We start from the raw sequence: 14,593 nt of genomic DNA, 5'->3' as shown, positions 1-14,593 counted from the left end.
TGAGCAGTGAAACATAAATAACAGTGAAGAGGATTGGACTCTGTGGACCTTTAATGTTCTGTTACAAAAAGAACGAACAGAGAAACAGAGACAGATAAGTTAATGGAGAAGGCTTATCTTAATTATATTTAGTTCTCTTTGTCTTCCATTGTGAACTTCATTATTGCATAAAGGACTCTGTGCCGACTATCTGTGGTGGAAAATACACAGAAAAAAAGATCAAGGACGTCCAGGTTAAAAACTCCAAAACATGAAATTGCAGTAAACACAATGAATTATATATATATATATATATATATATATATATATATATATATATATATATATATATATATATATATATATATATATATATATATATATATATATTACAGTTGTGCTTAAAATTATTCATCCCCTTGGTAAATATGACCAAACCCATCTTTAGTGTTTGCTGTTAAAAAAAATCTTCTTCTTTTTTTTCATCTGACCATAGAACCCATCCTGTTTGAAGTTCCAGTAGTGTCAGTTACTATTCAAACATTCTATGGTCAGATGAAACAAACAAAAATGAGCTCTTGGCAGCAAACACTCAAGATGGGTTTGGCGCACACGGCGGTAAAAAGTACCCCATGTGTACGATGAAATATACGGCAGGATCTTTAATGTTGTGGGCCTATTTTTTTTGCTGGAGATCCTAGACATCTTGTTCAGATACATGGTATCATGGATTTTATTAAATACCAACAGACAAAAGTAGGATGCAAAACGTATTGAATAAAAGGGTATGATTAATTGTGAGCAATGTGTATTAGAGAAAGACATTTCTCTCATAATGAGATTTTCCCGCATTTAAAATGATTATTCTCCAATGAAAGGTTGGATTTTTGTAGATTTTTTAAATAAAAGATCAAAAGTATTACTTAATATTGTAGCACACTGTGGTACTATTTTATATAAGGTAATGAAAGCTATTAAATTAACATTTGGAAAATATGCCAAAGTAAATGTTATTTCAAAATTCTAATCGTTTAACGATTAGAATTACATTTAGATTACATTTAAATGATTAGATTACATTTAACTTACTGTAAAATGTTAATTTACTTTAAAATGCTGATCACACTTTACATTAAGGTTTAATTCTCACTATTAACTATGACTTTTGCCTCAATAAACTCCCAATACTGCTTATTAATAGTAAGGTAGTTGTTAAGTTTAGGTATTGGGTAGGATTAATGGATGAAGAATATGGTCATGCAGAATAAGGCATTAATATGTGCTTTATAAGTTCTAATAGCCAGCTAATATCAAAACAGCTAATAAGAACTATACAAAAATCAATCAATTTATTTTAACACGTGTTGTTTCATCAATATTCAATGAAAAATACTTTTTATTTGATTGATTGATTGGTTGGTTGGTTGGTTGGTTGATTTGATTGATTTGATTGTGCTGTTGTTACTTATTTTCTTTTACCTTGCATAGTTTTGGTTGGCGTTTATGAAGATATCCCACAAGCGGTCTATGATGCCATAAGCCAGTTTGGCTATTTTTTTTTTTTTTAAGTGACAGCTGGCAAAAAATATTAACTTTTTCTTTAAAAAATTGGCAGTCCTGTGTTGTACACTTGATTATGCATATTTGCAATTGTTTTTTCCCTGCTGAAGTGACCCAGTCAGAACAGACTTGCAGCACATTTCCCATTTGAGAACCACAGGCATTTGAACCTTTTTTTAACAACAACCAGTTATATCAGTCAATTATAATATCCAATGGTTGAGGAGTGGCTTTAAGTGTTATTAAATATGAAACCTAAAAAAAAAAAAAAAAAGTGTGTATTTACTGAGAAAAGAAGCACTGTACCATTTGTCTCAGAAGGGAATACCAGCATAATCGAATCGAATTAAGATTGAGCTGGGGAAATCACTGTCATTATGTTTCTTTGTATTGGTAATTTAAATGCACAGGTGCTCCATGCCATGGGCGATGACTTTTAACATCTTGTTCTCTCAGAAACAAAATTGGATTGCAGCTCAGTTATTGACAGCAGGTGTTTATATATTTAATTTTCACGAAAGTATATAATACTATAATGGAACTGAATGTTGCACACTCAATACCTGACAGCTAAACCTTGACTCAAAGAAACTAACCTCAGCAATGAAAAGCCTGGGGAATGTGTGTTTTTAAGGAAAATGTGGATTCTTAAAGGTTCAAGTAGAAGATAGAGAAAGGAGAGACATAAAAAAGAGGGATGAGGGTGTGGGAGAGGGAGACGGCTGTTTTGCTCCACGGCTGTAGAGTGATAAGAGGTAGAGCTGCCTGAAGCACATGGGAGAAGTGCTGCTGCCGCTGATTTATACAGGACAAACAGACATCGGAACACGGGTGAGTCAAGCACACGTCTCTTCATCTGTTTTACCCCTTCATTTTATATATGCACAGCATCTTGGTGAGGCTTTCAAGCTTTTTGTGTAAAACGATGTCAATGTGTAATACATTTATGATGTGATTTAACGACTGGTATTGACTGTATGAATGTAACTACGACTGATATCGTGAAAGCTAAATTTATTTGATTAGTCTCAAAGTTGATTTCTCCTCCTTATTAGGAATATAACAATCTGAAGGGATTGAAAACAGTGACCATTCAGATATTGTATTACACTGTTAATCAAAGTAAGAAGGATTATGTATTATCAACACAAATAAAAGAAAACTTTTAGGGGGGGAAAACTTGAAAATATGGTTCTTCCAGTGTTGAGTGTACTCTGGTTGATTCTGAGAAAGCAATGGTGAAATAAAATGCTTTAAAGGTCATAAAATACAATTTTAAAATGCAATGGCAATGTACTGTTTCCAAAACATAGCCGTTTTAAATGAGCAAAATGTTCTTGAAATTCCTCACAGACGAACAGGCTCTCAGTGACCTGATATGGTCATACTGGCTTCCTGCTGCGGCTCTCTAACACAGTCCTCACACTTTCTCACAAAAGAAAATTACTGGTTTTGTCGGTTTTCTGCTATCAGTAATCTCACATTGAAGTCACTGTGATTGGCTCCATGTTGCCCAACAAAAGCAGAATAAGGATTTAAAAAGAAAAGGAAAATATAAAGACTAAATGTGTGAATGTACAGAGAGAGAACAAGGTCTAGGGTACTGTAACAAAAATAACAACTTGCTGAGTTTCCAGGGGCACACTGATTACTCCATTACTGCCTCTCAGCAGTTTCATTTTGGAGCATTGTGGGGCAGCATGGCATTACATTGGTAAAAGAGAAAGACTGAAAGACAGACAGAGTCTGCCCTCTCAAGTCTCCCAAGTCCATTTTCAGAGAGTGAAAAACCCTTAGAGTACACCGCCTTGGGATATTATCCCATCTTTGTCCGTCTGAAAGAAGAAAACACAGTTTTTGAATTTCTGGTGGAGAACCTAATGCTATCAGAAGCTGTTGGACAAGAGTGCACAGCATTTTCAGTGGTAGAGTAGGAAATACTAGGACATAAGTCATTTTGCCGCTGTAAAGGTGTGGTCACATCAGTAAAATTTTGCAGACAAAAAAGGTCCATTGTATATTGCCAATATAGTGATGCATGAAGCACCGTTCACACGGAAGACACTTTCAAACCAAGCTGCGTTTGTGTTCGACAATGTGATGAATCCATGAAAAACTAACCTGTTGTAAAAACTGATTGCGTGGATTGAACAGAATGGATTTTCAAATGCACATTAAAGGGTTAGTTCACCCAAAAATGAAAATTCTGTCATTAATGACCCTCATGTGGTTCCACACCCGTAAGTCCTTCGTTAATCTTCAGAACACAGTTTAAGATATTTCAGATTTAGTCCGAGAGCTTTCTGTCCCTCCATTGAAAGTGTATGTACGGTAGACTGTCCATGTCCAGAAAGGTAATAAAAACATCATCAAAGTAGTCCATGTGACATCAGAGGGTTAGTTAGAAGTTTTTGAAGCATCGAAAATACATTTTGGTCCAAAAATAACAAAAACTACGACTTTATTCAGCATGGTCTTCTCTTCCGGGTCTGTTGTCAATCCGGGTTCACGACTCCGCAGTGACGCTGCTGATGTGATCTAGTGCGCTCGAGCTTCGTTTACAATCTGAGTGAGACGCACGCTGTATTCAAGCTATTCTACATTGTTTGTATTTTGGTATTGCTATATTTTTTAAAATGGTGCGTAGATGTGCATGTCGCGGATGTCCTAATCGCCAAAAACAACCACGTAAAAGTGCATTACCAATGCCGACAGATGAAAGGATTCAATGGAATCGATTCAATGGAATCAATTCAATGGAAAGGATTCCGGAAGAGAATACAATGCTGAATAAAGTCGTAGTTTTTGTTATTTTTGGACCAAAATGTATTTTCGATGCTTCAAAAACTTCTACCCTCTGATGTTACACGGACTACTCTGGTGATGTTTTGATTACCTTTCTGCACATGGACAGTCTACCGTACATACACTTTCAATGGAGGGACAGAAAGCTCTCGGACTAAATCTAAAATATCTTAAACTTTGTTCCGAAGATGAACGAAGGTCATTAATGACATAATTTTCATTTTTGGGTGAACTAACCCTTTAATAGTGTAGTGCTAGTGAACTTTGAACAGATGAACCTTTACAGTTTACAGTCTTTACTTCCCAGAAAATGGACTACGATTATTGATGATTCATTTTCAACTTAGTGCCATATTCAAATTTTTATCCAACAAAATGCTTTCTAGAATGAGAATGTCAGGGTTTATTATGTTTATTGGCCTTGACACTGTGGAAACATGTCAAAATAGAAAAATATCTGCACTCAACAAGACGTTTCAAGAGCTCTTTGTGCATGTAACATTGTTTGTGCAAAGAATAATACACTTAAATTGTTTTTAAAATGTTAGCGTTGTAAAAATTATGTCAGGTAACCTAATGTGCTTAAATGCTTCTGCTTCTTGCTTTTGATAAAAATATCTGCTAATTGGTTTATGAATCAAAAGGTGATCGTGGCTGATTTAGTCATTTTAAATATTATGGAAGTCGATTTTATGTGTCAGCCAGGAAAAAACTCATTTGCACTCAATACTAGGAAACTTGCACCTCACAGAACAAATCTAATGCTAGTAAACAGATTCAGGAGGAGAACACAAAAGCGTGAATTAAGAGAGCAGAGGGTGACAGTGCTGCTGGAGGGATTGGAAGATAAATGAAGAGATTTTTGGCACAGCAGAAGTGGAAAAAGTAGATACACTAGCTATATATTCTTACAAGATTGACCGGTGTGAGAAGATGATTTTTCCTCCTGGCAAATGGCCTTAAATACCAACAACACTTTGCCCATAATGCAGCCAACCTAAAAAAAATTGCCCATAATTTAGCCCTCAATAACTTGCCTTCATTTAGTAATAACTCTTCCTGTTTGTAGCAGGAGTGTTTTCTCCGAGGAGGCAATGTGTCAAATAAATAACTGGATGAACATATTCAACAGTACAAAAATAAAACTGACATGAAGAAGTGTGAAAAGCACTTACATTTATATAAAATTATTGACTAATAAAAATGATAAAATAATCCCATTAGCTAATCGTGTTCTCTTTGAGTGTAATAATGCTTTATTGTCTTGTTCTTTGTCTATTCTTATTTATTACCTTTCATTTGTATTTATATTACTGTTTGTCACGATGAGTTGTAGATATGAATGCTCGACAAAGGAGATGTCTTCAAATAACATTTAATGGAACACCAGGAAGAAGGAACATGAAAATCAGCAGGAAATAACAACTACAAAAACACCTTACATAATCAAAGCTAGAAAAGGACAGACTGAAACTAGGGACATATACATATACATATATATAAACAAGAAGACAAACAGGCAGGCACACAAGGAGAACTGAAACAATTAACAAACTAGAAACTGAAGACAGGGAAAAAGCATGAAAACAGATAAAAAACAAACTCAAAACAGACATAACCTTAACACTGTTGATCTGATATAGTACATCCAATAGGTCAGATTATTATCGTTAACTGAAACTAAAACCGTAAAAAACTATTGATATTCAATATTCAATTGATATTCTTAAATAAATCTCTAAAACGAATGCAACTGTTAGGGAACTCTCGCATTTGGTACATTATTAATATTAGAGGTTAAAATTAACAACAGAGACCAAACTATTATTTTCAACTCCTTTTTTTTCTTTCTTTTTTTTCAGATAATTACTACACTCAAATAAAAACTGAAATGTTGAAGGTTTTAAAACTGAAGTGTTGTAGTTTCTTCCTTCATGGCAAATGTATTCAAACATACATAATAAACAGTAAATAAGCTCCTCTCTAGTGTTTTTATAGCTAACTAACAAACTGTAAACACTGAATAACTTTCAATGTTTATGCAACATTAGTGACATTGCGCGCAAGCTGTTATTGATATCTGTCCACATTTGAAACAGTTATTGCACAATTATATGAGACATGATACATTTCGGTATATTGTACTGTATCTTCAACATACCTTTTGATGTTCATTCATGTTTATTTCATGCTAACTTTATAAAAATGGAAGATAAGACTCATGCTTCGCACTGCCGCTTGAAATACAGCCACCTGTCACATCACATTTAAGAGCATCAATACCCCATTTATTTTTGAATTTCATGATAAAATGAACAGAAGTTGAAAGCTGAGACTTTGTCTCTTTTTCACAGGTCCGCGGTTCCCTGGCTTGTACTACGGGCAATTCATAGGGTCAAATATTTTAACGTCGCTATTTTTTATCTGGTTAAGATAGCCTAATTTAGACAGCCCTAAATTCAACACAAGAGACATTTTCTTCACACATAGTATGTGTTTAGCCTGACTTCGTCATACTCATATTGTTTCTTAACTGATCACTGGCTCGTCCAGGATATTCCCAAGAAACACGGGACTGGGGGACTGAGAGGTCATCCTTCATCACAGGTAAGTTGTTTTTTAATAATTTCCTGTGGTGGTAGGATTGATTGAACTCATCCCATGTTATCCTTGGATGCAGCTCTAAAGAGTTAGTCCAGGAAGATTTGTCTGGAAGGGTACTGTTTAAACGCACAGCTACCTGGCAAATATTTTGGTAATCCCTCCGGTGCGAGGAAGATCCGTGCAGATCCGCTCTGACGGATATCCGTTTAGATCCGCTCTGACGGAAAATAAAGTGTTGATGGGAATATTCCGGTTGATAAATTAATAATACTGGCTGAATAATTATAATTAAAGAATTATAAAAATACCCCTTTGGTGTGGAGTAGTTTAGATCCAACTCTGATGGACGACAACAACAACAACAACAAACTCCTTGAGACGTCCTAGCTCTTCCATCCAGATAGCAAAATTCTCTGTTTTACTGTTATTTCTATTCCTTATGTTCTATTTTTATTATTCTTTTTTATGTAAAGCACTTTGAATTACCATTGTGTATGAAATGTGCTATACAAATAAAATTGCCTTGCCTTGCCTAGGCAAAATGTGAGTCTGATACTGCTCCATTGCACTTGAATTATGGGGCGTGTCTTAACCGAACCAGTAAAAAAAAAAAGCTCTGCACTCAATTGGATAGACCTACAACCAATCAGAGCAACGCAGTAAGTGACGTATGTTGAACTACTTAAACTTTTGCCGAATCCCGTTGGAAGGACAGCAAACACATCTTTCACATCGACAAATGCCTTGATTGCGGTTCTTTGTTCGTCTTTTAAAATGAATGCGCTGTCGATTTCTTTTATTACAGACGTGATAGCGGAATCTAAACATCTTACTTCTCCAGCTGCAGTCATCGTTGGTGAAAACCAATTCAACCCAAGCGCTCTTTGATGACGTAACCGCAGATAGCCTGTCCATCATCGATTAAAGCCCGCCCTGGCAATTTGATTGGCTCGGCCTTCTGGGAGCCGAGCATAATTAGTCCACAATGGATTGAGTCCAGACCGAACTTCCCGTCCAAAAAATGTTGTGGGCGGGGTTCGGGCTGGCACCCAGGCTAGTATGAGTTGCAGTCTGACACGGTTTTCCACCCCCTTTTGACTTCCAGGATATAGGCCTAATCCCAGCCCTGATCATCAGCTGTTTTTAAATATCGATTATTGGTCGACATTGGTGTATTCCAAAATATTTTAGACCTACTTGAAGTAAAACAACAAACATTTACTGAAATTAAATCTAAAACACTAAAACTTATCTTATTTCAGCATGTTTCCAAAGCAAATTTCTCATTTTTATTTATTTTAAGAAAAAAAAAAGAAAAAGAAAACTAATAGACAATACACACAATAAAATTAATGAAAAATTCAATTAAAATGTTAAAAGAACATTATAAAATATATACAAATTCAAAATACTAACAAAAGTGTATTAATGATACTAAAAATAACTCTGTAAAACAGTGTTAAAATAACACTGTATTGGTAAATCCATCTGGCAGTAAGTTGAATGTAAGTGTTTTGCAAATAACTTAACATATTTTCAATGTCACATTTGAATTAAAAAGATTCAATTCTATAATTATTCAATTATTATGCCAAGTGGTTTGTTCAGTTGTGTCTTCCTGTCTGTTTGGAAACAATATTATTTACTGAGCCAACATCATTTTGCCAGAGTTTCCTCAAGCATGATTCCAGTCTTGAATTTTAACATAGACTTCTGCAGTGAATATAAAGTCTGAATTGCTCTCTCTGAATAATTCTACTTACAGCAACAGTAGATGAATCCATTTTTACTGACCACGGTTTGCAATCAGCCTCCCAGTAGGAGCATCCCTGGAAAGAAACGTTATTCACAGGACTGTCACACCATGGATATTCTTTTCACCTCGTCCTTCCCCGTTTTATGCCAGGACTCTAGAAATTATAATCTCACAACTCTCTGTCCTGAAAACCAAAAGGTAAACTCAACGCCTCCTGCTCTGGTTAACCCACCAGCTTTTGGGATGTCCTACTTCACCATGACCCTCGGTGCCCTCTCAAACCTAACTGCACTAGGTATCCTAGTCCATTCCTACGCCTGCTTCCGCCGACGGGCCAAAGTGCCGTTCCTACTGCTGGCTTCAGCCCTGCTTCTGAGTGACCTGGCAGGTCACCTGATCACAGGGGCTTTGGCACTTCACCTCCATCTTGAAAGGGTGAAGCATCATGGGGCGGCAGTAGCGGTGGAGCCTCCTCAGGTTTACTGCAAGTTATTTGGAGCTTGCATGGTGTTTTTCGGCCTCTGCCCTCTGCTGCTGGGCAGCGCGATGGCAGTGGAGCGCTGCATAGGCATCACGCAACCTCTTCTGCACCCAGCGGTTGTCACCATGACACGCGTCCGCCTCACCGTGCTCCTGATCGCCTTCACAGCTCTAACTTTGGCGGGACTCCCTCTGCTGAACGTGGGCAACTATAAACCACAGTTTCCGGGCACCTGGTGTTTCTTACCTGTGAACGGTCCGCTTTCCATCACTGACGCCAGCCTTGCTTTGGCTTTTTCCATACTGGGGCTTGTAACATTGAGTGTCTCAGTTGTGTCTAATATTATAAGTGGGCTGAAATTGCTCCAAGCGAGGTATAAGGACCGATGTGTTAAGTCAAACGCTGCTCGGAGACATGGATTCGTCTCATCTTCGTCTCTGCATTCCTTGGATGTGGAAATGATGACTCAGCTGGCCGTGATAACAGTGGTCTCCTGCGTCTGTTGGAGTCCATTTCTTGTGAGTGAGGCGGCGTGCATTTGATAAAGACGTGTTTTTACTGCATTTGTGTTTTCTGGGCTTTTTGACTGTTTTCCTCTTCATTTCACAGATTTACATCCTCATATCCATTGACAGGTTTTATAAAGGAATCAAGAGACCGGTGCGTCAGTGTGAGAAGCTGTTTCTCTTGGCTCTGCGCTTGGCTAGCTGGAACCAGATTCTGGATCCATGGGTTTACATCCTCCTCCGGCGAGCGGTTCTGCGAAGAGTCCTTCAGCTGCTGCAGCCCGACAGAGTCGTGTTTACACAGAGCAGCTACTACAGAGACTCACACAGAAAGCAAATTACTTCACACTGATTACACATTTGTTTATACTAACTTTAAATATGTTTACTTGGGGTCATTCACCGAAAATATATGAAATCAAATATTTATAAAGAAATTGCGTGAGAATTTTTTCCAAATAAAAAAAGAAGTGCATGTGTATAGCCTACTTCAAATCTCAAAAGTACTTTTTTTTTACTTTACTTGTACCATTGGCAGAGCGATTCATTGTAGACCTAATGCTTTTTTTTCCTCAGTTGGTCAGGACAAAAGTGGCAGATTTGTTACTTACTTGTTCAGATGACATTTTCTGGTAAAAATTCTTATTTTGTTAATACTTACAAGAATACAATCTGTGATTTCGAAGTACAGTATTCACAACGGTGAATTAGATTCACATTAGATTCATCTGAGGAGCCGTGTCGTTGCACAACCCACATAAAGATGATCATTCCACAAATAACTGCAATTGCAATTCAAACAGAGATGGCGACAAAGAGGCAAAACGTATGTACTGCAGCTTAACACAATTAAATATGCACTCAATAATAGAAATGACATTAAAGTATATTTTAGTGTAACATAAATGCTTGTCAGTACATTTGGCAGTACAATTTAAATATTTCAAAGACAACAGAAGTGATTATGTAATTACATTTAAAGTAGTCCTATTAAGTTAGTCAAAAAAAAAAAAAATCGCATTTAATATAAGCTAAATTTAAACTATATTTACGTATTTTATATTTAAACATCATTTCTATGTAATTGTGATTAACATACAATTAAGTGTATAAAACATCATATTCAGTTAACACTTCAGTGCATTCCTTTAAAGTGGCCAGTATTATTTCTGTAATACTACTCTTTTTAAATGTTTTCTAAAGTGTAGCATTCTTCTTTTTCACAAGGGTTAACAAGATCAAGGTGATTATTCAACCACAGAACGAAAATTTTTATTTTAATTTTTTTTAATGGAAAACAAAAAAAAAATGGTTTTCTCATTTTTCTGATTTAATAATTTCTTACATTTATATTTTGCTTTTCTGGTTACTCACGCTTAAGCACTTTACATACGGAAGGGGGAATCTCCTCAACCACCACCAATGTGCAGCACCACCTGGATGATGCGATGGCAGCCCACCACACACCAGCTGATTGGTGGAGAGGAGACAGACTGATGAAGCCAATCAGTGTGTGGGGATGAAGGCCATGATGGACAGAGGCCAATGGGCAAATTTGACCAGGATGTCATGGGTAACAACCCTACTCTTTTCGAAGAACATCCTGGATATTTTAATGACCACAGAGAATGAGGACCTCAGTTTAATGTCTCATCAGAAGGACGGTGCTTTTGGCAGTGTAGTGTCCCCATCACTTTGGGGCGTTAGGACCCACACAGACCACAGGGTGAGCAGCACCCCCTGCTGGCCTCACTAACACCTCTTTCAGCAGCAACCTAGTTTTCCCAGGAGGTCTCCCTTTCAATATTAAAATAAAAAATGAACGATCAGAAGATACCCTGATTGTTGTCCTTATACCCAGGTAGCCAAAACAGTTTGGCCCAATAATGGCCTTGATCCGGCAGGCCAGAAGAAATAACTCGGCCCGGTTGTGGTTGCCAGACTTGGAATGGACGCGGGATGAATGACACCCCAGAATTGGCCCAAATACACTGGCCCATGTCCGGCTGCCAAAACTGCCGGCACTGGGCCACAATCACACCGACAAGGATCGAACACTTAGACGGTATACTGGCATGATACTAAGCACTGAAACTGAGCCGACACCACAATCACACCGACAATAATGTTACACTTAGCCAGTACTGCCCTTACGGAATGAAAATATATTTCCCTATATTTATGATCAATACATTATATGTAGTAAATATACTGAATAATATATGAAAAACTATATTGTGTTAATATACTGTGTTGATATATTTACTCAAAGTTGAAAGTTTCTAATATAAAAACATACAAAAGAGCATTGGGACATTTATAGACTGCAAAATACTTTGTATGTTTTTGAAACTAACTAAATAAACAAAGAATTAAACCAAAGAAGGTAACTTAAAATAGTTAGTAGACATCACTGCAATACCTTTTAAATAAAGCAACATGCAGCATATCATCAGTGTTTCTTGGTCTTCTCCTGGACTGAAGCTCAGGATCTGTTCTTCAGCACAATGGTGACCCACAAAACTCAGACAACAGAAACCCTTTAAATCCCAACTGAACATTAAACATACAGATCTCTCAAGATCTCAGCAGAAGCAGCATTATCAGCTTCAATTATTTCTAGCAGTTTGAATTTATGTCTGTCATACGTCTACAGAAGTTCTTATTGAGAATTAACAGAGGTTTAGATGTTGATGATTTATTTAAAATAATAAAGTTTATAGTCACCATTATATTGATCAGTGTTTGCTTCAGTTGTTCTCTTGACTTTATAACATTAGTTTTTTACTCGCTGCTGTAACTGTGTGTTTGTAAAACGCAGTCGTTATGGAAAAAATGCTATGGATGATCTATTGAATGTTTCTTGATGAAGACATAATCATCATCAAACATCCTGAGCCACAGATCTCACCCTGATCAAAAGTGTGTGAAATGCATTTCAAATAAATATTGTGCTCTAAACAGTGTGATACTATAACAAAATGTCCAGTGCTGTTGTGGTAATCAGATACCTTTTTTTTAAACAAATTGTACAAAAACATTTTGATCTACCATATTTAGACACACACAGACATCAAGCATCAGCATATGAATCTCAACAACGGTGACATGCTTCGTGCTCAAATGCATGCTGGGAATCATGGATGAGTTTTATACTATGGTAGCTCCCAGAATGCAATGCAGCATGAATCATTTCACCGTTGTTGAGATTCATACGCCGATTCTTGATGTCTGTGTGTGTGTCTAAATATAGCGGTAGCTCAAAAATGTTTTGTACACAATGTGTTTAAAAAGTATCTGATTACCACAACAATGTTTGATGCCTTGTTATGGTTTCAAAGTGTTTATAATACAAAACGTAATGACCTAGCACACTTTTGATCAGCAATAAATCATGAGATGAGATCTGCGGCTTAGAATGTTTAAAGATGATTATGACATCATCAATAAACACCTAATAGATCATCCCCAAAATCTCTCTTGGCTTTTTTAGCCATAATGACGGTGTCATATAAACACACAGTTACAGCAGTCAGAGAAAAACTAATGTTATAATGTCAAGGGTCAAGAAAACTAAAGTAAACACTGCTAACTACAAACTTTATTTTTTCATCAACCTCTGTTGATTCTCAATAAGAACTTCTATAGACATATGACAGAAATAAAGTCAATCTGGTCAGTAATAAGTGAAGCTGGTAAGCAGCAATATCACCCTGAAGCATAAGACTGTTGCCCACTGAAGCTAAGCAGGGCTGAGCCTGGTTAGTACCTGGATGGGAGACCTCCTGGGAAACTAGGTTGCTGCTGGAGGAGGTGTTAGTGAGGCCAGCAGGGGGTGCTCTCCCTGTGGTCTGTGTGGGTCCTAATGCCCCAGTATAGTGATGGGGACACTACACTGTCAAAAAGCACCGTCCTTCTGATGAGACATTAAACCGAGGTCCTGACTCTCTGTGGTCGTTAAAAATCCCAGGATGTCTTTCGAAAAAGAGTAAGGGTTTAATCTCGACATCCTGGTCAAATTTGCTCATTGGCCTCCTGATCATCCCCATACACTGTTTGGCTTCATCACTCGGTCTCCTCTCCACCAATCAGCTGGTGTGTGGTGGGCGTTCTGGCGCAATATGGCTGCTGTCGCATCATCCAGGTGGTGCTGCACATTGGTGGTGGTTGGTACGCTTGGTAGTCTTGGGTAGGATTAGTGGTGTAGGGTTCGTGCTTATTGTACGCCATAAAGTGCGTATCATATGCGATTCCCCCATATCGAGATTCCCCCTTCCATATGTAAAGTGCTTTGAGTACTCAGAAAAGCGCTATATAAATGTAACAAATTAATTAAATAATGCTGTTTTTGTTGTTTAATCCTCCTCTGCTGAGATGTTGAGAGATCTGTTAGTGTTTAAATTTCTGTTAGGATTCAAAGGGTCTCTGTTGTCTGAGGTTTGGGTCACCATTGTGCTGAAATATTAATAGGAATTCAAATAAAAAATACACTTATAAATAGTATATAACATTGACAGGGAAAGGATATTACATTTAAGTTTAAGGATCTGCTATATACAATTTGTCAAATTGTAAAAGGAGACCCACCCCCAGCACTCAACCTGGTCCGGGAACTTATAGGTCCGTAATCGGGCCGAATGTGGCAAAATGTGCCATGTCTCAGAGCAAATTGGACCAAATCCACACATCCAAAGCCTAGCCAAATCTGGCAACCATTACTGGGCCAGAGCTGGCTCACTTTTGGCAAAGAATACTAACAAGAAGCGACACTCAATAGAATGTTTCATTCCAACACCGGCGTCCAGCAGCAGCCCTGCGTTTCCGCCATTTTGGAGTGAAAGCGAGTCAGCAGTCCACTAGTTTCTAAAGCAATATCAGCTGCTTTGTTTAAAAAAAAAAAAA

At 37.3% G+C, this 14,593-nt stretch overlaps 1 protein-coding gene across 1 annotated transcript; it reads left to right on the top strand.

Moving 5' to 3' along the window:
* Positions 1–8,685: 8,685 nt before the first annotated feature.
* ptger1c (prostaglandin E receptor 1c (subtype EP1)) lies at positions 8,686–10,043 on the top strand. Its single transcript, XM_067365285.1, has 2 exons — positions 8,686–9,703; positions 9,795–10,043. Exons 1-2 carry the CDS (start codon positions 8,723–8,725, stop codon positions 10,041–10,043), a joined length of 1,230 nt encoding a protein of 409 aa, XP_067221386.1. The 5' UTR covers positions 8,686–8,722.
* Positions 10,044–14,593: the final 4,550 nt, after the last annotated feature.

This window comes from Chanodichthys erythropterus, chromosome 3 (assembly GCF_024489055.1).
Source record: "Chanodichthys erythropterus isolate Z2021 chromosome 3, ASM2448905v1, whole genome shotgun sequence".
Taxonomy (NCBI): domain Eukaryota; kingdom Metazoa; phylum Chordata; class Actinopteri; order Cypriniformes; family Xenocyprididae; genus Chanodichthys; species Chanodichthys erythropterus.
The sequence above is the reverse complement of the archived record's forward strand: the minus strand, read 5'-3'. Positions and strand labels throughout refer to the sequence as shown.